General features: G+C 39.6%; 2 protein-coding genes across 4 annotated transcripts; both read left to right on the top strand.

The window, feature by feature from the left end:
• Window positions 1–768: 768 nt before the first annotated feature.
• On the top strand, window positions 769–6,574 carry LOC148911836 (uncharacterized). Of its 2 annotated transcripts, XM_089028796.1 has the most exons (6): window positions 769–936; window positions 1,489–1,540; window positions 2,552–2,614; window positions 3,122–3,361; window positions 4,190–4,267; window positions 4,766–6,574. In XM_089028796.1, exons 1-6 carry the CDS (start codon window positions 874–876, stop codon window positions 4,951–4,953), a joined length of 684 nt encoding a protein of 227 aa, XP_088884922.1. In that variant the 5' UTR covers window positions 769–873; the 3' UTR covers window positions 4,954–6,574. The 2 variants fall into 2 exon arrangements, with proteins under 2 accessions (XP_088884922.1, XP_088884923.1); XM_089028797.1 differs by lacking the exon at window positions 4,190–4,267.
• Window positions 6,575–11,896: 5,322 nt separating this feature from the next.
• On the top strand, window positions 11,897–20,448 carry LOC116290769 (caspase-8-like). 2 transcript variants are annotated; one of them, XM_089028795.1, is made up of 11 exons: window positions 11,897–12,238; window positions 13,844–14,015; window positions 14,778–15,012; window positions 15,123–15,230; window positions 15,846–15,950; window positions 16,540–16,768; window positions 16,936–17,057; window positions 17,818–17,865; window positions 18,418–18,451; window positions 18,649–18,722; window positions 19,207–20,448. In XM_089028795.1, the coding sequence occupies exons 2-11, from the start codon at window positions 13,987–13,989 to the stop codon at window positions 20,080–20,082; spliced, it is 1,860 nt and encodes a 619-aa protein (XP_088884921.1). In that variant the 5' UTR covers window positions 11,897–12,238; window positions 13,844–13,986; the 3' UTR covers window positions 20,083–20,448. The 2 variants fall into 2 exon arrangements, with proteins under 2 accessions (XP_088884921.1, XP_088884920.1); XM_089028794.1 differs by having other exon boundaries at window positions 18,415–18,451.
• Window positions 20,449–22,071: the final 1,623 nt, after the last annotated feature.

Here is a 22,071-nt window from a genome sequence, read left to right as displayed (position 1 = left end):
TTGATAACCAACTCTCTCAGTTATGTCCACTTTTCACCATCACCCACAGTGTAACTGCCCATCCACTTACTCACTATACCAACCCAGGACACTCACCTATCTATTCCCTACCTTTTTCCCAAATCTGCGTCTCGCCCACCCATAAATGAATAGCTTTTCCCCATGAGGGCAGGGGACCCACAAACAGCATAGCCATTACATGGACCGTAGAGTTTAGCACGGGAACTGAATATGGTGGTCAAGATCTTTAAGTCCGCCTTATACAGGGTTATTCTAGGAAGACAGACAGGGCCGGTCGAGAAGATTGAAGTCTTACCATTGCAGATTATAATTCAAAGGCAGAACCCTTCTCCTCAGTATTTTAAGAACTGTAGTGTTGGTCCGGCGAGGCTGGGCTTAACCACGACCGGTCCCGCCACAACAGACCGACGCTCTTACCAACTGAAGCTAATCGGGTTGCCATGATCACTCACCTACTATCTATCTATTCCTTACTCACTTTCTCACTCACCCACCCAACCATGACCACTCACCAACTCACCTCTTACGTATTCACCCCCCTTTTTGACTCATCAACCCAGGACACATATTCAAGCCCCTTGTCCATTTTGTCCGTGGTCCACACACTAACTTACCCACCCTCTTCCTATAACCTCCACACTCCCTTCCTCGCTTTCTCACTCTCCAACCCCCTTCACATCCGTCCACCATGATCACTCACCCACTCACTCACTAATTCTCCTGTGTTTACTTTCACCTCAGATTTCTATACAACGAATCTTACATAAGAGAATTAAGTATCGAAAGAAAACAAGAAACAATTCAGGCTGATGTTGACAATGCAGTCCTCCTAGTGTTCGTTCTACCCCAACAATGAGTTTGCTGAAAAATGACCTCATTTGTAAGCTAGATGTTCAGGAAAACATAACAACAGAGGTAAAAATGTCTCATCTCATCTCGCTTTATCTCGTCTCCTATTATCTTCTCTCCTCTCCTCTCCTTTATTAACGTCCCTTATCCTCTCCTCTTGTCTTGTCTTCTCTCTGTGTTTACTTTTCTCCGTCCATTCTTGTCTTGTCTTCTCGCCAGCTTGCTTCATCTCACCTCACTTGAACCGGTTTACCTCACCTCACATTGCATTGTCTCATCTTGCCTCACCTCAACCTCTCGTCATCTTACCTTGCCTCGCCTCATCTTGCCTCACCCTCAAGCAGATCACCTCGCATCATCTTGCCTCACCTCACCTCGTCTCATCTCATCTTGCCATCCACCTCGTCTCATCTTGCCTCATCTTGCCTCACATCATCTTGCCTTGCCTCACCTCAACCCTGCCTTGCCTCGTCTAACCTCGCCTCTACTCTCCTCTCTCTGTCGTCGTCTTCTGCTTTTTCTTAGCTCGTCCCCTCAACGCTCTTCGACTCCCTTTTCTCTCTCCCCTTGTCTCCAGTTTAAATGCTTTAAGATGAATTTGAATTTTATTAATAACAGAACTACCGTCTGGAACTCCTTAGATTTATGAGGGAACTTGCTTGTATAGAAGGTATGTACTGCCACATGAAGTGAAGCGTGTCAAAGCATGCATTTCGCCTTATTTATGAAAAGTAAGAATAAGCAATAACTGTGGATGTGTTTAATCAGGTTAGACTCAGACTAAGGAAGCCGTACAGATAATAATTGTTCGTCCTATCTAGTGCACATCAGACGTTATTGAGGATTGCATTTTAGCCGAGAGAGCGACAACAACAAATCTAGTATAGTAGTAATAAATTATGTGTTCGGTGTGTGTAATGAAATAGAGAGAATAAGAGAAAAATATCTAATGCAACAAATTTACAACAACAACAAATCTAGGATTTTTAAACATAGAGCGTCAACCCTTGATCTCTAAAGACAAAGAAAACACACAACTATTTAACAAATAATCAACCAGTTTACTATAGGATAATTAAGCGAACAAATTCTAAAGTTCAATTTAAATTAGCACTTTGTGTTTGCGCTTAAATAATATCCTCGGATTAACAAAGGGTTCTTACACCCCGGCCCGCAGCCATCCGCCACTGTATAATTTAGAATAATAAAGGTTACGTACTTGATAAATTATACCTAATTTTTCAAATATTTGGGAATATATAACGCGCACGCTGATTGCCTGCCTGCCGTGTTCGTATCAGAAGACAGAGACACGCTCGCACAAAATTCTTTAAAAGTATTTTATAAAAGCAATATAAAACGGCTGCTTTTCTATCTATTTCTCTGCATTGTGATATAAACTCTTTGGGAGCTGTAGAGCGCTCGAAAAGCAAGGGAAACAATTGGGTACGCCTCGTTTTTCTAAGCTTGCTTCTCTCGTGCTCTGCAGCGCCAGGCCTGTTTATATCACTGTACAGACGCACGCGCGCGCGTTTTATATACTCAAATTGTGTAGTAACCATATTTTCTTTAAATAAACTTAATCATTTATGGAGATATATTTATATTTTATATATAGTCAAAGTAGCGAGTGAATACTAGGTTGAATATATTGTTTTGACACCTCTTGTTGATTTTTCAGATGATTTTGCAAGTTTGTCGCTGCAGCAATCATATAATGAAGAGGACAGCGATGAAGGACAAGGTATATACAATAAAAGATTACAAAGAAGAAGGGAGCAGTAGGAAAAATAGCAGCAGCAGTAGCAGTACAAGGAAAAGGAGGAATAACAGCGACAGGAGTAGTAGTAAAAGGGACAGAAGCAGCAACAGTAGCAGTAGAAGGAACAGAAGAAGTAGCAGCAGTAGTAGAAGAAACAGAAGCAGAATGTGAAACAGTAGCAGCAGCAGCAGCAATAATAGTAGCATAAAGGACAGTAGTAGCAGTAGAAAAAGCAGAATCAGTAGCAGCAGCAGTGGTAGCAGTAGCAGTAGCAGTAGCACCATCATCAGCAGTAGTAGCAGTAGCAGCACAAACACCAGCATCAGCAGTAGTAGCAGTAACAGTAGAAGTAGAAGAAGCAGGAGCAGAAGCAGAAGCAGAAGCAGAAGCAGAAGCAGAAGCATTGATGCTAGAAGAAACAGCAGTAACAGCAGAAAAAGTTTTAACAGCAGCAACAGCGGTCGTTTAATGTGTCTTTTCTACATTCAGAAAACCAGATAACCCATATTATCTCATCCTTCGGCCCGGAAGAGAGGCTACTAACGATTAGTGCCGAAGAAGTAGCCGATAAATTACCCAGCATTTTGAATGTGATGAGATCAGTAAATCAAGGAGACCCTCCTCCAGACGTCATGAAGCAGTGCCGCATATTCTGTCGCATGCTTAAGGAACTTGGTAGAACAGATATTGTAGATGCTCTAAGAATGGTACTACCTGAGGGCATGACCGGTAAGCCTGGAGTTGATTGGTTGCACTAACTTGCACTAAAAGTGCTACGCTCTGTTTACACCTATCTTCAAAACTACGCGACCTGTGTAGTTGGCACTTAAAAGGTATTTCTTGTGTTTTGGCTGCCGTCAATCAAACTTCGCACGATTAGCTTTCATTCAAAAAAGCCTTAAAATGATCTCAAAGTTTCAACCGTTTGAATATTACAGAAAGAAAGACAAGTTTGCTTCGTTTCAGAACTTACCAAGGAAGGATTTTGCAAGAGCAAGCCGTTTTCATATTTGATTGACGGCAGCGAAAACACAGAAAACGAGACGAGTCGTGAGCAGCGCTGGTCGCGTAATTTTGAAAATAGGTGTAATAGGCATCAAATTCTTTGTTTTATTGACATACTGTACTATCAGTTATCGATATTTGTGTAACATAATGTTTGTCAAGTAGCACCATCATCAATATTTACATATTACTTAACCCTTTGGGTTGGAGTCAACGGTACTCGCTTCTCCCTCTGGGGTCTCGGGTTAGATTTCTCCACTGGATATCAAAGGTGAGTAGAGCTGCTGGGTTTTCTCCCTTGATTCGAGGGTTTTTTTCCGGTTCACTTCCACCCTCCGCAACACCCCAAATTCCTATTCATTCATCCTTTTTGAAAAGGCTATACTAAATGAGAAACAAAGAAAGCCCAAGATAATCACCCACCCTTTTTTCATAATCACGTGACCATCAGGGCGTTTGAACTGAATTCAATCGATGGAATTCCACAACACAGGGTGTCGTATCTTATTTATTTTTCATTAATTTTATCGGTTTTTATAACATGTTCTCCAGGTCCTGTGTCTGATGGCAATACTTTAGTAAAGGACTTGGAGCTCGATAGAAAGAGTAGATTAACTCGCCACCTTTCAGGTAATCTTTAGCAAAAATACCTGAAACAGTACTGCGTACTTTCTTTCTCTTTTTCCTTTTGTCTTAATTCCTCGTGGGTAGCTTGCGTGCTTTGATTGGTAATCAAGTATAATCCTTAACTGTAAGATGAACATATAGTGCAGTTTTCGTATGACTGTGAAAGCTCAGTGCCGTAAGCAAGAGGTGCCGTGACCGTGACGCTTTCTAAAATTTTAATTGGCTGATTTTTTCACGCGTAATATGATTGGTCTGGCATTGCCGTGACCTTGGCGTGACCGTGTCCGCGCCGTGTTTATGCCGTGTTCCGGGTATTTGATTGGATTGAGAGTAAATTCTCGTGCAATGTGATTGGCCTGGCGTATCCCTTGCCGTGTCATGGCCGTGCTCGTGCCGTGAATTTTTCACAGTCATACGCCGTACTGAGCTTTTCACAGTCGTACGAAAACTGCACTATAAAGTTACTGCTTCATTATTTCGTATTCTTTTCCTTTATTTTAGTGACAGAGAAGTGGAAACCCCTTGCACAAGAACTGGGAGCAACTCCCATTGATATCCAGTTTTTCGAAGCCAAAACTTCAAACCATTCCATGGCTATTTTAAAAGAGTACGGAGCGCACTTGACAGTTAATCAACTTTATAAACTTCTCGTTCGTATCGGAGCGAATGCGATAGCTGATCACTTGTGATTTTCTCTCAATAGACCCGTTTCGAATTCCAAATTACCGCTGTGTTTCTTGATTACAGACTCATTTGCACAGGGTTAGCCTCGAGTTTGTGCAGAATATTCACGTGTTCAAGTCAAGGTCCGTCGAGTTTCAAAGTGTTTGTATTGTTGAAGTTGTGCATTCTTTACTTTACCGTTGGTATTTGTGAATATTTAAACACTGATACGAGGCTAACCCTGTGCAAATGAGTCTGTAATCAAGGAAGACAGCGGTAATTTGGAATTCGAAACTGGTCTATTGACTCCTCATTTTAAAGTTTTTATTTTGATTCCTGATCGGTGTATTTTAACTAGCTTTAATTTGCTCTTAGACGTAACGTGTTGAAAAAAATAATTGCTCGATTAATATCTCGTCAAGATCCCGTGCCAAAGCAAACCATTCGCCACTTTAAAAACGAGTAGTAGCCTGGGTCGAGTTAAGGCACGCAATGACGCTTGGGATTGTTACAGGGTACAGAGATACAATCTTCAACACTTTTGAGGAGCTTTGCGCCAGGTATATCATTCTCAGTGACAGTTATTTCAATTTTTATGTGTTATATATATTTTTTGCGCACTCTGCCATGTTTGTTTGTATGCAGGTGTCCCTTGTAACGATCCCAAGCGCCTTGGCGTGCCTAAACTCGACCCAGGTTACCGCTCATTTCTAAAGTGGCGAATTCCAAATGTTTCACTAGTTGAACGTGAGAATCAAACCTTGTTGAACTATAAGTGCCCAAATTTCACTAAATACTTGACATGACTACTGATTTGTTCGTAGCTCGGAATTCGATTTATCCTTAGTTAAATTAAGGAAAAGCTAAACAATGAAATAAGTGGAGATGGTAAAGAAGGTTTAGGGCCACTGGGTTATCAAAATTATTTTGTTAAAGAGTATAACTGTCGTGTGTTACCCCGGGGGGGGGGGGGGGGGGTACTACCACCCCAACTTGGGTAGGGGTGTGCCGCCAGGACCTCAAAACCCTGACCCTATCCCAGACCTAAAATTTTGATTTTACATACCCTACCCCAGACTAAAACTAAGAATTGTACACCCTATCCCAGACTAAAAGACGGAAAATACGGTTTTACAATCGATTGCAATCAATATTTACTAACGTTTTTATTGTTTTTGTGTCGGCAGAAAGCGTAGCGTATTCGCCAGACAAAAACGACCAAATCGTTAACCCTATCCCAGACTAAAATGACACCCTATCCCAGACAAAATGTCAAAAAATGATACCCTACCTCAGACCCAAAAGCCGAAAAACCATACCCTATAGGGCGGCACATACCCGTATAGCAAATATAGGGGAGTACCCCCCCCCCCCCCCCCCCCCCGGGTGTGTTACCCTCTTGATGAAATAAAGTTTGTTATGTTTAAGGGTTCAACGGTAATCGTGGTGTTATCCAACTTATTTTATTATAACTAAAACGTTTTACATACGTTGCTCCCCGCCATGTGGTCACACACCGCAATCACGTGACCACCACAGGTAGCCCAAACTACATAACACTCCTTCCTTCCTTATGAAAGTCAATGTTCTAAACAATCAACAACTGTTCCAATAATATAAACAAATTAAATCATAATGTCAAATGTTCCTATGACTCTGTGATCAAACGCTGAGGTGGTTTCCTCGCTCGTAGTGGGTAACGTCGACCTGATGAAGGTGGTTTAGGACTTGGTTTCCCTGCTGCATCTCTTGTTGATATCACCTCTGAGGGGGTTTCTTGGAGGGTCTGCCCTTTCGCTTCAGGTTGGACTGGTATAGGTGGGATTGGCAGAGCTCTATCTCTTTGGGGTACTGGCAGCTGTTGTGTTGGTGAGTTTACATACCCCTGTGGTACAGATGGGTTGACATCCCTTTGAGGTACAGGTGACAAAGAGTTTCCCAACGTCTCCGGGAACTCTTCTCTCCTGGGTGGCCACACATTTTCTGTAAATTCTTTAAGTTGGTCAATGTGGCGTTTCCAAATGAACTCTCCCACTTGGACTTGATAGGTTACTGGGCCTAGCTTGGTCAGAACAACGCCTTGACTCCAGGATTCCTTAGTATTAGATCGGTAATCTTGAACTAAAACTGGATCTCCAACACTAAAATGTCTTTTTGGTGTTGTACTGCAAAGCCCTTTTTGTGGCCTTGCAACCTTCTTTGCCATGTCAGGGTGTAGCACATCTAGTCTAGTGCGTATACGCCTACCCATTAGCAGTTCAGCTGGGGTATATCCAGTAGCCGTGTGGGGTGTGGTTCGGTAACTCAAAAGAAAAGAGGCTATCTTCTGATTTAGTGTTCCTGGCTCCTTTCTAACAGTTTTCATTGCTTGTTTAAAGGTTCGAACCGCTCTTTCCGCTTCCCCATTAGAGGCGGGATGGTATGGGGCACTTAAGATGTGTTTGATCTTGTTACATTTCAGAAACTCCTTGAATTCTTGAGCAATAAACTGTGGACCGTTGTCTGAAACTAGTTCTTCAGGTAAACCATGTGTTGCAAACACCATACGCATTGCAGCAATGGTTGCTTCAGCAGTAGTGCTAGACATACGTAGGACCTCTAACCATTTACTTTTAGCATCAATCACAATCAGGAAGGACTCCCCAAGAAATGGACCACAATAATCAATGTGAAGTCGCTGCCAGGGTTTATGGGGCCATATCCAGGGATTATCTGCGGTAGTTGGTGCCCTACTATTTGAGCTTTGACACTGCTCACAACTTCGAACTAGCTGTTCAATGTCTGTTTCTAGGCCTGGCCACCAAACATGTATCCGGGCCAAAGCTTTCATGCGTACAATTCCTGGGTGGTTCAAGTGTAATTCAGCTAACACCCGATCTCTGCATTTTGCTGGTATCACCACCCGTGTCCCGCGCAACAGGCATCCATCTTCTACACTGAGCTCCTCTATCTTGGTGAAATAACTTTTCAGATTGTCTGGCACTTCATGTTTCTCTGGCCATCCATGCAATGTCCAATACAGGACTCGGGATAGTAGAGGATCCCTAGCTGTTTCTGTGCGTAGGAGGTTGACATCAATTGGTACTCTTTCAATCTGTACTTTGTTGACTGCTCCAGCTTCATCGAATTCGAAATCCAGTTCGGTTGACTCTGTTTCTGGCAGCCTTGACAATGCATCGGCGTTTGCATTCTTCTTGGAGGACCTATACTTGATATCATATTGATAGGCTGACAGTTGTATCGCCCATCGCTGTAATCTTGATGCTGCAATAGCTGGGATTCCCTTTTTTGGACCGAACAATAATGTGAGGGGTTGGTGGTCGGTCACAAGTGTGAACCTACGCCCATACAAGAACTGTTGGAACTTCCTTATGCCAAAGATTATGGCCAAGGCTTCCTTCTCTATCACTGAATAGTTCCTTTCTGCTGATGTTAATGCTCTAGAGGCGTAAGCAATTGGACGTTCCACACCTTCTTGACTGACATGAGAAATCACCGCCCCTAGGCCAAAAGGAGAGGCATCTGCTGCTAATTGTACTTCCAGTGCTGGGTTGTAATGGACTAACACTTTGGATGACGTTAACGTGTCCTTTAAGGCTTGAAAAGCTTGCAGGCATTCTTCACTCCAAACCCAGGGAACATCCTTAGCCAACAGCTGGTTGAGTGGGGCTGACAGCGAGGACATGTTAGGAATAAACTTTCTGTAATAATTAACTAATCCTAAAAAAGATTGCAGTTCAGTTTTGTTCTTAGGTTCTGGCACCCTCTGCACCGCTCGTACCTTTTCTGGCGAGGGGTGGATTCCCTCTCTGTCAACTACGAAAGCAAAATACTCGATCTTGGGCTGCATGATACTACACTTGGATGTCTTCAGTTTCACTCCACGTGATTCCATTCTTTTCAGAGCTGCATGCAAATTTTTTGTATGCTGGGGAGTGTTCTCTCCTGTGACTATCAAGTCATCTAGGATCCCTCCAGTGTGACTCAAACCATCTAGTAGCTTATCCATGATCTGTTGAAATAATGCCGGTGCCGCTGCTACGCCAAAAGGAAGCCTTGTGTATCGGTACAGTCCTAAGTGAGTAGTGATTGTCACATAGGGCTGTGATTCTTCATGTAAAAGAACCTGCTGATAGGCATTACTGAGGTCTAGCTTGGTGAAAAGCTCACCCCCATTCAACTTAGTAAACAGTTCTTCAGGGGTAGGCATTGGGTATTCAGGTACATCCAGGTATAGGTTTAATGTTACCTTAAAGTCTCCACAAATTCTGACTGAACCATCAGGTTTCAATACTGGTACTATTGGTGTAGCCCAGTCAGAACTTTCAACTTTCTTCAGAACTCCCTCTTTTTCTAACCGACTTAGCTCTTCAGCCACCTTATCCTTGAGAGCATAGGGTACGGGGCGTGGCTTGAAATATTGAGGTGTTGCCTTTTCTTTCAATTGGAGTTTGGCAGTAACTCCTTTGATGGTGCCCAGTTTCCCATCAAACAAGGTTGGGTACTGTTTCTTTAAATCAGCTAATGTAGGCTTTGGACAATTGACTCGATAGATATTACTTATCTCTTCCCAGTTTAATCTCACTTTTGCCAGCCAGTCTCTCCCCATTAATGCTGTTCCCTTACCTCTAGTAATGATTACTGGCAAATCAGCTTCTTGACCAGAATACTTGACATGAACTAGGGTCTCCCCTACTACTGGTATGATATGACCTGAGTAGCTTTTTAAAATAACAGCTGATCTCTGTAGTGGTTTTGCTCCGAACTGATCTTTCCACATCTTCTCTGGTATTACAGTGGCTGCAGCTCCCGTGTCTAATTCTAGCTCGCAGGGAGTGTCATTGATAGTAATTGGGACCATAATTGCATCAGGTTTTCTGGTTTTATCTAGACTGAGGTTCCACATGGGCCGTTCATCGGGATTATATTGGTCACTATCACCACTTTCAGACTCACTAGACTCACTACTTTGTTCTTGGTGGCCAACCAACTTGATCCTAGAATTTTTTTTCTTCTTCTTTTTCAACTCCACTGGCTTCCTCAGATCTTGTGTTTTGACTCTTGTTCCCTTCTTGCCTTTTTCAGGGCATTTTGGCTTAATGTGCCCCTTTCTTTTGCAGGCATGACATTCTGCATCTTTGAAAACGCATTTCTCTGGGGAATGGTTACTTCTTCCACATCTAAAACACTCTTCCCTTTGGATATAATTTACTGGGGATGATTCAGTGCGAAATTGATTCATTTCTTTATTTGCCAATTCCATTCCCACAGCAATTTCTATGGCTTTCTTGAGAGGTAACTCTTCTTCGCCCAGCAATTTCCTTTTGATGGACCTGTCTCTCAGACCACAAACTAACTTGTCTCGCAGGGCTTCGTCACGAAACGCTCCAAAAGCACAAGTTTCTGCTAGTTTCTGAATCTTAGCTAGAAAATCTCTTACAGACTGGCCTTCCTCTTGCTCATACTTGTGAAACTTATACCTCTCAGCAGTGACAATGGGTTTGGGCGTCAAGTGTCTCGCCATGATTTCCACTATTTCTTTATAGGACTTCTCGGTTGGCTTGGTTGGGGCTGTTAAATTCTTTAACAACGAATACATCTTACCTCCCATTAAGGTAACTAAACTTGCGACTTTTTTGCCCTCTGGGACATTATTGACTATGAAAAACATTTCCAACCGCTCCACATACGTCAACCAATCTTCGTTGTCGGGATTGAACTCGTTCATTCTTCCAAAACAACTCGCCATTGCTGGGCCAAGACTGCTTATTCCAGGTTGATTTTCGGCACTTGCCGTCGCTTTATCGTTCATTTCTACCAATCGATTACTCCGCTCCTCGTCGCCAATGTTATGTTTAAGGGTTCAACGGTAATCGTGGTGTTATCCAACTTATTTTATTATAACTAAAACGTTTTACATACGTTGCTCCCCGCCATGTGGTCACACACCGCAATCACGTGACCACCACAGGTAGCCCAAACTACATAACAAAGTTCATTCATTCAGTTATCGATTTATCTTCTCAAACTAGTACTCTGTTTCAGCAACGCATCATGCATGCATGGATCAGCCAAGCATACTTTATTTCTTTCCAGTTAAATAGGAATAACAAGATAAAAGGTCAAGGATGGTTCCGAGTCAAGGATGAGGAGAAAAAAGCCAAAAACTAAAAATAGCACTGTTTGATTTTTGGCCGTAATAGGCTAAACATTTAAAAAATCTTAAGATAAAATACACTGTTAGAATTCAGGATAATCCAAGCACATTATATGAAAAATACAGTTAAGAGAGAATGTCAGCCATGCAAAAATCGAACATACGCCTGCAACAGTCGAAAAATCGAATTTGCTCACATTTTAGTATGAGGAAGACCTTGATACGATATAAACCGTGGTATACTTCATTTGCCAAAATATCGCTTTATTTCCGAGAAAAACGAGGAAAACCAATTTGAGCAAATTGACCCTCTGAGAGAGCCAAAATATCATCCAACTTCGAGTGCCTCGCGTGCCTTTGCAAAATGTGTATGGACTTGATTGTTGAAAAACTTTTTTTAACATTGTCTTGGCTTTAAATCTGTGAAATTTTATTATTTTCCAATAAATTTATGTTGGCGAAAATTTTTTTATTACCAAGTTACTTTGGCACGTCATCAACTATAAAGAACTTTCAAAAAATATTTAAACCATGTGCTATATAAAATAATACGTCGATATTTAGAAATTGAGAAGTTAAAACAATGTTCTAATCGTGAGTAAAGTGATTGTTTTGGGTATTTTGATCTGTCTTTTGTCTTTTCCATGGATCTATAGTGTTATTGGTATTCATCATTAGCAATATTTCCCAGAATTCGGGTCAAATTGGCAGAAATATGATCTGTTTTCATTGGATTCGATTATGCATATGCGATTGGCTTACCTTAATTAGGTAATTTTCCCTAGATTATTTTCAGACCTCTTGTTGTTAGTGTTAGGAACTTGTGCTAGAAGCTTTTGAGCCGAAAACTGAATTGCTTCTGAACACACTGTAAATAAAATATATTTCGCTTTGAGGAGTCTTTTAAGGACTTGACTACTTAGTGGATCCGTTACTAGTAGGATGTCGAGTTGTTCGAGGACCAGACTGGACGTGGGGCGACCAAGATGGAGGAGGAGGTGTTGGAACAATCTTTAGCACCGATACCTTCTCCGATGGTAGCCCACTGAAAAACCAAACAGTTGTTGTTTGCTGGGACGCAGGACAAGAAGCCTATTATCGACTTGGACTGGATGAAAAGTATGATCTGCGGATCCTTGATTCAGCTCCTTCGGGTAAGTGACTCAATTGACAACATTAAGGAAGAAACAACTTGGTCAAATATTGCATTATTTATATTATTAATACTAGATAATGGATGGCTGTTGACTCGATAGGTCATACTTTTTCAACAGCCATACACACTAAACTTGATCTCCGCTTTGTAAATATTTATTCTGTATTTTTCATAACTGTTCACTCTATATACATGTAATATTTCCTATATTTTGTATTGTAATTTTGTGTGTGAAATAAACTTGACTTGACTTGACTTGTTGTTATGACGACACTGAACTAAGTGATTTTAGAACCAAGATTTCTCTAAAATTTGGATCATTGAGATGATGTACTTTTCTATTTTTAGAAATGAACATTCAATATCATTATAAAATTCATGTTTTTTTTCCTTGTATGACCTCGGCTCAATTCTAGCCAAGAGTAAATAAAAGTGTTTTTAGTGTTTTTATTTCCGAGCCAAAAAGCTTCCTACTTCTGAAGCCAGAACTGCTGAATAAAATATAAAAAATGTCGGTACAATAAACTTTTAATTAACCCAGTAACTGTAGGGGTTAAGTGAATCCCTAAAAAATATCGAGCAAGCACTTCACCTGCAAAAAAATATCTCGCAATCTCTCCTTTCAGTAAAGAAACAATCGAGCAAACACAAAAATACATACAGTGGTTGTTGCAACATAAATTCATGCAACACCCCCCCTACCCCCCCTCTCAGTTATCTAATGTTCCATCCCTAATCACTTACTTTTAGCACACGTAGGTGTTGGAAAACTACAATATTTTGCCTTCTAATTTGCAATTAGATGAAGGGTCATGGAACGTTCTTTTTTTTCTTCTTTCCTTCTTTCCTTCCTTCCTTGCTTCCTTCCTTGCTTCCTTCCTTCCCTCCTTGCTTCCTTCCTTCCTTCTTTCCTTCCTTCCTTCTTTCCTTCCTTCCTTCTTTCCTTTCTTCCTTCCTTAATAATAATAATAATAATAAACTTTATTACTGTGTCATGTCGTTCTAGCTTATAACAAAATAAACTAATTGGGGACACCTATCTAGAACCCTATAAAACCAATAAAAATCTTATCCCATGTTTCCAACCCTTAAAACAACCCCTATATGATATTTACAATTATCTAATTTACGGTAATATCCCACCCCTCCGACTAAATATACCCATTATTCTTACACTTTTGTGTAAACTACAAGCTAAATCCTTACCCCACCCCATAGTAACTGTAAGATAATTCCCACCCCCAACTGATCCTAATTTACATGTGTTCGATACTCAGATTGCTTCCATGCTTCCTTGCTTGCTTGCTTCTTTGCTTCCTTCCTTCCTTTCTGTCTGTCTGTCTGTCTGTCTATCTGTCTACTGTCTTCTTTGGTTGGATGGTTGGTTGGTACTTTTACCTAGTCTCATTCAATACCATCTTTTGTAAAGGAAGCAATTTTAAAAAAACTTGAAGAGTTCCATAATACTACGGAATTTGGTTGATTTTCAATGAAGAAACTCAGACTCATTTATACAGAGTTTTATTCAAAGATATCATTAACGACCATTAACAGTCGGTAGATTGAAAACAAGTGTTAACATCTATACATTATACTGTTATAGGTATTTGTTTTAAAGATGTGATATGTGATGGATGTGGACAGAGTCCTCTCCTTGGAACAAGATGGAAATGTACAGATTGTGACGATTATGATTTGTGCACCCAATGCTATAATAATGAGGTGCATGAATTGGTTCATAACTTCATGAGATATGATCACTGCGATCAGCAAAGGTATCTGAAAAATATACTAAATATTTCCACTATTCTTTCTTCACATTCTTACTTCCTCTGCCTCGTGTTCTACCTTTCTTTATTCTTTATTGTCAATCTTTCTCCTTTCTTCTTTTCTTTCTTCCAATTTTTAATACCTTTCCCTCTTCTATCCTTCATTCTATCCATCCATCTATCTATCTTATCCTTCCTTTCTTCATTCTATCCATCCACCTATCTATCTTATCCTTGCTTGCTTGCTTGCTTGCTTGCTTGCTTGCTTGCTTGCTTGCTTGCTTGCTTGCTTGCTTGCTTGCTTGCTTGCTTGCTTGCTTGCTTGCTTGCTTCCTTGCTTCCTTGCTTCCTTGCTTCCTTGCTTCCTTGCTTCCTTGCTTCCTTGCTTCCTTCCTCCCTTGCATCCTTGCTTTCTTCCTTCCTTCCTTCATTCCATGCATCCATCAATCCATCCATGCTTCCATCCATCCATCCATCCATCCATCCATCCATCCATCCATCCATCCATCCATCCATCCATCCATCATCTATCCATCCATCCATCCATCCATCCATCCTTCCTTCCTTCCATCCATCCATCCATCCATCCATCCATCCATCCATCCATCCATCCATCCATCATCTATCCATCCATCCATCCTTCCTTCCATCTTATCCCACCTCTCCTTTCTTTCCTCCTAATATGTTTCTATCCCTTCATTTGCCCATCTCTCCTTTCCCTCCTTTTTTGGTGATTCTGAGATGTTACCAATATCACTTACATTACAGTACCTCTGTTGGACAAAGATCCTCTGCTGTAAAGGTTCAAGCTAAAGGTATATTTTACCCTAACATCTACTACTACAGGGATCACCTGCTGATTCCGGTGATTCCCGTGATGATTCCCGTGAATAATAATGAAAGGTTTCAAGTTAAAGACAAGGTCATTATACACTTGGACCCGAACGATCTGCATCAAATTATAAAAACTAAATATGGTCACTGGGATGATGACCTGGAAAGGGTATGATAAAGTTTTATAGTTATAATTGTAGAACTTGCATTTTTTATAAACTTATTAAATTTTAATTTCTCAATTTTTTCTGCCTTTTTTTAACGAAAACAATGTTTTAGGGAATATTTGAAGTAGGTATTGTGGAAAACGATGATGACAATGGAGTTGAGGTTAAATATGAAACACTGAAAGAAGCTTTGCTGTTTCCCCATGACGTTTTGTCGAAGGTAAGGGTCACGTAGTCCTTAAAGTAATGCTGAACAAAAATGAATAAAATACACCAACTGATCATATAATAGCGTTTGGTTGGGTTTAAAACAATAGCCAGTCAGATTCTGAATAGGCATCAGCATTATCACCGTCACTATCACCGTCAACTACACCACCATCATCATTGAACATCTTTCTTTACCAAGATTGGTATTATCACCATCACTATCATCGTCTCTACAAACAACACCATCATATCGTTGAATCATAACCATCTTCATCACCATGAAAATTGTCATCATTACCATCACCGATCATCATTGTCATCACCATCATCTTAATCACCATGATAGCTGTCACCACCACCATCATCAGTCACTATTACCTTCAGCACCATCATTACCGTTGAATCATCACCATCATCTTAATCATTATAATAGTTGTCACCATCACTGTCATCATTGCCACTATCACCATCACCACCATCATTACCATTGAATCATAAACATTATTTTCATCCCTATTAAGCTGATTACACTAGCTACATAATGGAATTAACTCGATTGAATCGTTTTCCCAGAATGTAGTTTAGTTTTGATTTCTATTCATTTCTTTGCTATGTACATGTGCAGGTCCATGATCTAAGGGTAAAAGACAGAGCCACGATTTCTGTTTACAAAGAAAAAGTAAAAATACTACAAGAAGGTCACAGAGGATGGATTGACCAAATGGAGGAGGTATGCATATTAAAACTCCAAGAAATTGTAGCCTAATTATTGACAGAGGTTCTAATTACTGGGAGCCCAATTTAGAAAAAAGTGCTAGAAAATCTGGAAAATATATAATTTATTTAAAAAAAACAGGTTAAAAAAGTGTACCAATTAATACAAGGTCGTTTTGCTTGACCAAGACAACTGTCAATAACTACCTACAAAAATATTCTGCTCATGTTTATTATAATGGAAAGCCGTTTTGCAGCAAAGAATACTGTGCTCATGCGCAGTAACGTTGCATTTGCCAACATGGCTCAGTCCTTTCCCTGTGACTTGGTATGTTTTATAGATAGCAAAAACAGCCAAAACGCAAAAATAAAACGGAAAAAATAACTCGAATAATAAAACAATTATTCAACTTGCTAATCACAAAATATCGTGATTTGTTAGTATCTCGCAAGCAATTGTTTGCTCTTCCTTCGGCATTCGGCTAGTAGTTTACTCAACCTCGTCTTAAAATTGCTTAATAAATGATATATTTTCCAGATTTCTTTTATCTATAAATTGTTCGACTCCCTGTGAATCTAATACTCGGATAAATGTTGTGCCGCAGGTGCTCGGCCAAGAAGGGATAGTAACAGAAATCGATGAGAAAGGCGATGCAAATGTTGAAGTTGGAGAAACGAAATTGTGGTTTAACCCTGCTGCACTCATCCTTGAATCAAAAGAAGAAGAGAGGGAACCCGCTGGTACAGTGATGACCGACGATGCTAAAGAGGGTGCTGAGGGAGGTGACGGAACATTGGCCGTAACAGAAAAGCGCGTCAAAAAATCCTTGCCAGGTTATTATAATAGATTTTAATTGACTGACAAAAATACATTAAAATGGACAGTATTACTAGGAAGTTATTAACTTTTATCACAGAATGTAACCTTACTTATTCTATAAAAATTTCTTTGTTGGCTGTAACCTTATCATTCTGTGGGTTTCATTTGCGATATTTTTTAGAAGAGGCCTTGGAAACCTTGGAAGCCTTACCAGACTTATTTAAGAACAGGATAGAAGGTCTGTCAAATTTCATAACTGAGGGCTTTAAAAAGTTTCGTGAGGATACTCGTAAAAAATTACCAGTAAGTCGTGACCTTACTAATGTTTGTAAACTGCAATTTCCTGTATTTTCCTTAGTCACTGTTTGGTGTTTGCTTTGGTTAATTTGGCCGAGGGGGTATTATAAGCTAGTCCGCTGATATACTCCGTCATCCTTCAATCCCAACACTCCTCACTGGGCCAATTAACGAAAAGCAGACATTAAAAGTGACCAAGGGAAATAGAGGGACTTCTCGAAATCTATAATGTTTGCTGATTCCTCCCTTGTTTTAAGAAGGTAACAAGTAACGGTGTTGATTTTTTTTGAGAAAGGAAAACCGAAAAGATTGAAGAAAATTCCTCAGATACTTGTCATTTATTTCAGTAAAGCAATTATAATCTTGTTCCGATTCAACTATATACCGCGTCCTTTGATACACGATTCTCAAATAAGCGTTCAGTAGTACACGATTCGCTTTTGATGAATCAATAAATATTTCTGTTTTAAAACGTCTTCTAAATGTGAATACTAAGAAAAAACTTACATATTTGTGGGGCATAATGGAGGACTCAAGGGGTGCACATGAGTTCTCGTCGCTCCACGCTCACACACTTACGCTTAAGTAGTAAGGTATGCTGGTCACACTTATTTCTCGTGGCTATTCCGACCCAAGTCAAGATTTTTCTGGAGCATGACGCCCAACACAGGAAACACTGTCTATTGTGCTTCTTATGCAACAACAACATGATTAATTATGATTTATGTTTTGTTCTTATGATTTATTTTTGTTCTACTCTTCACAGATCACCGTTATTTTTGGTGATAACCAAGTTGACAGCTGCAAAAGTGACGTAAGTTCCTCTGTGAAATACACCTACAGTTTCCCCCGTATTCATGTATGGCCATGGACTGGATATGAGATTGTAAAATGAATTGTTCACGCCACTCTAATATAAAAATATGCCACTATTAATTTGTTCAGATCAAAACTTTTGTTTGTTTCGTAATCTTAATAGCCCGTTGTCCACCTTTGCAGCGGAAAGAAGTAGGAGCTTCTTGTTCTTGTTCTTGTGACTGACACCGCCAACTGCAGGATATTTATTTTCGGTTCATTATATATCTGACTTCTGTCACTTAGATCATAAATAATTGGTACCTTTTAGGGATAATGTTCAAAGCCAGTGAAAGGAGGTTTTTCCTTGTACCATTTCTGTAGTCTGTAAAGTGTAGGCAGCTTTTCTGAATTCAATCGTGGTTTTATTGCAAAGACTCGTTACACATGAAAAACCTCGAAAACTCCGCCCCAACAGCTGAGTTGCATGCCACATACATTTGTACCGCGTGTCCAGTAAACTCTCAGAGAATTAACAAATTTCTATTTTTCTCTTGTACGTTCAAAGCAGTCAAATAATGCTGAAGAAATTGACTCACTTGAAGGTTAGTTGGTTTTTCTAATTTAAATTCCACTTATGACTAAAAGGGTTGTTTTAAAATCCTGTTGAAAAGGTGCGCGGTAAAACTGAGGATGATGTCATAGTCTCGTCATTTGCATTGAAATTCTAGCGATTAAGTTGTCCCCAGATTCCTTAATCAATTTAAAGTAAATACATTCGTATATAATTATATATTTTAAGGGCAAGCTTGCGCACCTCTTCAATCAGCAGAAAGTACGGAAGAGTTGAAAAGCTCCGACGAAGATGAAGATGAGGTAAAACATATTCTCTTTTTATTTTTGCAATACTGGGCATGAATGAATTTATAGTCGGGTTTTTCTCCTTTTTTTTACGGAAGCCCAAGAAAACCACCACTGGTTTTTGTTTTTAACTTTTAAGATTTCGTTTTTCACTCTTCGGTTTTTCCTTTTAACTTTCGAGTTTTTGTTTTTCAAACCGAAAGCTCTAAACCGAAAGCGAGTTACACAGCATTTTAAAACGAATTCATATAGAAAATTCGCAATGATTTTATCATGTAAATAAATAGTTTCTGATTCTTTTGTGTGTGTGTGTGTGTGTGTGTGTGTGTGTGTGTGTGTGTGTGTGTGTGTGTGTGTGTGTGTGGTCTGAAACCTTGATTCATCTAGTATCGATTAGATTAGTGATGTGCATTATCAATACGATACAAACGTTGTACATACGATAAACCTGCTTTATCTAGTATGTTGTATTTACATTTCTTTTATTTTCTCTTTTTAGGACTTTTTTGTTCGTCCTACGATTATGAGGCGAATTGCTCCAGAAAATCAGCCACATCGAACAGATAACGTTTACGAGATGACCCTCTATCCAAGGGGTGTTGCGATGATTGTCAACATAAAAAACTTCACTATTGATCCTGGGCATCCCATGTTTGGGAAGTTGGAAGAGCGTCTTGGATCAGAAAAGGATCAAGAAAATTTTACCCTTTTGTTTGAATATTTGGGTTTCCTTGTTGAAACGATCAACAGGACTTCTGGAGATGAACTCCTTGCGGAACTGCATAGAATTTCCACTGAATATGATTTTAGCACGACAGATTGTTTTGTTCTCTGCATCATGAGCCATGGAGAAAATGACAGTATCTACGCCTCAGACGGAAAACGACTTCCCCCCTCGTTAATCGTTTCCTTGTTTTGGAACTCAAGATGCAAAAGTCTCGCAGGCAAGCCAAAGCTGTTCTTTTTCCAAGGATGCCGAGGAAAAAGAAAGGATCGTGGGGTACCTCTTTCTGATGTTCCAGGAGATGAAATGAAGACAGCAATCAATGATTCCTTTCCGTCAACATCAGAGTCAAACGATGCAAGCACGATTCCTGAAACCGCTGATATTCTAGAGTTTTACTCGTGTTACGTAGGATTTAACGCATTCCGTAACTCGGAAACAGGATCCCCTTTTATCCAGACTATCGTAGAAGTGTTCAGAAAATATGCTTGTCGTCACCACATTTTAGAACTAATCACCAAAGTCAAAAAAAGAGTTAGTGAAAGCCAGCATTTAGGGAAGAAGCAAATGCCCCAGCATAATTCAACTCTGTTAAAATACCTGTACTTCTGGCCAGGAATTGATTTTTGGGACGAATATCCTAAGTACTGACCTGGAACGCAGCGGCTTGAATAATGGAAGAGTATTCTCTAGAAAATCGATTTTTGAGAAAGTAGCAGCCCTTCAACTTGAAGCAGGGTTCAAAATGCAGTCAATTGAAATAATAATTATAAAAGAGTAAATTATACACCGTGAAAAGATGAAAAAACTTACTGACGTTTCGGACGCCAGTCCTTCGTCGGGGTAAAAGAGAAAGAGGTGGTAGAAAGAAGTGTTTATATGATAGAATAAGAAAAAAGAAACGGTGTATAATTTATACTTTTATCATTACTGTTTCTTTAGAAACACCGACGCAGCTCACACTAGTTTTGAGCTAGTTATCTCTTCAAATGAAATAATAGATTTTTTGAATCCTAATCATTGTGCTAGTGGATTGTGTCAATTATGCACATACACTTTATGCTCGATATAAACTGAGGGAATTCTATAGGACCACCATGGCTATTCTTAGATTCCATGACAAAACCTTTGTACCGCGTCACCAAAAATAATTGATAATTTTACCGCAGAAAGCCTAAAGTCTAAGAACTGGACCTGCCTATACCATGCCTCGTCAAGATACCGTGACAAAGCAAACCATGCATTGCAAATTTTCACTAGTTATGCTTGAGACTAAAACCTTGTTGAGCAAAGTTCCCAAATTTTCATTCAATGATGACTAATCAATGATTTGTTTGTGGCTTGAAATCAGGTTTAACAACTGAAGATGAACGAGAACTAGGTCTACTGAAAATTGTTTCAGTTGCACATTTTGCATACTTTTATCCTTTCTTTACGATTCCTCCACGGACACTCGCTGTAATTTTTCAACTGTATAAAAATACAGACTTGACAAGAACGTCGAAGGCAATTACTGGAAAACGTGAAATAGTATGAAATTGTATGGAAATGACAAACGTGTGACTGCTGCTCTGCTAATGCGCGTTACTCCTGACGCACTTTTCGATGATCTGCGATCTTAAAAATGAGGTACTCTTGCCCTTCCCTGACGTCATCCTTCCAGAAACATCATTTTCACTTTCGTTTTACTCAAATTGCACCTTAAAGACTTTGGATTTCAATTAAAGTATCGGTCGGAGTAGACATCTCTTTTTCCTCAAACTAATCAGTTCATGTATTTGCACGAAAGGGTGTTACACGGTGCAACACTGCAAGATGTCAATCCTTGCAAAAATTAGAACCGTGTCAGTCTACTTTGGGCAACATATATATATATATATATATATATATATACAGCCATTTGCAAAAATTATGGCCGTTTCAAATATAAATACAAGTATATCGAAAGTATATCAGACAGGGCGGGATATCTTTCTTGATATTTTTTTCAGAAAGCCCTAATGATAGACAAGTCGAAAAAAATATAATGGAGGATATCTCATAACATTTGATATGCTTTTGATATACTTGTATATATATTGGAAGCGGCCATAATTTTGGCAAATGGCTGTATATATATTTAGAAAACTCATTAATAATTCATGAAGAAAACACACTAGAAATCATGACCATGAAGGTGATTTTATATCGGATAAAGATTCGTCTTCATTTGCATAAACTTTAACTTGGATTTTCTCGATCCAACTTGGTTCAATTCGTAAAGAATTCGGTACAATATGAGAACATACATCTGGAGTTTTCTAAGCCGTTTAATAAACTCGCAGATCGTGTTTTATCGGGTCTAAAATCACTCGGCTACGCCTCGTGTTTTATACCCGATAAAACACTCCTGCTCGTTTATTAAACAGTACATATATATTAGCATTAATTTTTTTTTTCTTGTTATATTTTCTTCTTCTTTTTTATCTCGGATCATTAGCAGCTATGCTAGAGGCCTAGCAAGTCTCATTTTAAAACCGACTGAGTTAAATAAAGTTTCTCTATCTATCCTATATCTATCGCAGCAACCTGTCTTGCAATGCTTTGAGTGTTGCAAAATAATACATGCAGCAATGGCTCGTACATGTCAACCTGCCTTGT

The sequence above is a fragment of the Actinia tenebrosa genome, unplaced genomic scaffold (assembly GCF_029948245.1).
Source record: "Actinia tenebrosa isolate PJP-AT-01 unplaced genomic scaffold, QUT_ActTen_1.0 PGA_scaffold13__45_contigs__length_12533684, whole genome shotgun sequence".
NCBI lineage: Eukaryota > Metazoa > Cnidaria > Anthozoa > Actiniaria > Actiniidae > Actinia > Actinia tenebrosa.
Note: the sequence above shows the minus strand (reverse complement) of the source record. Positions and strands in the feature narration are given on the sequence as shown.

Bases quoted from the DNA above. Each gene is read 5' to 3' on its own strand.
- LOC116290769 (XM_089028794.1), top strand. From the start codon at position 13,987: ATGAGATATGATCACTGCGATCAGCAAAG. The intron at 15,013-15,122 runs GTATGATAAAGT...ACAATGTTTTAG, and splicing joins GGGATGATGACCTGGAAAGG to GGAATATTTGAAGTAGGTAT. The intron at 18,452-18,648 runs GTTAGTTGGTTT...ATATATTTTAAG, and splicing joins AGAAATTGACTCACTTGAAG to GGCAAGCTTGCGCACCTCTT.
- LOC148911836 (XM_089028796.1), top strand. From the start codon at position 874: ATGAGTTTGCTGAAAAATGACCTCATTTGTAAGCTAGATGTTCAGGAA. The intron at 3,362-4,189 runs GTAAGCCTGGAG...CATGTTCTCCAG, and splicing joins ACTACCTGAGGGCATGACCG to GTCCTGTGTCTGATGGCAAT. The intron at 4,268-4,765 runs GTAATCTTTAGC...CCTTTATTTTAG, and splicing joins ATTAACTCGCCACCTTTCAG to TGACAGAGAAGTGGAAACCC.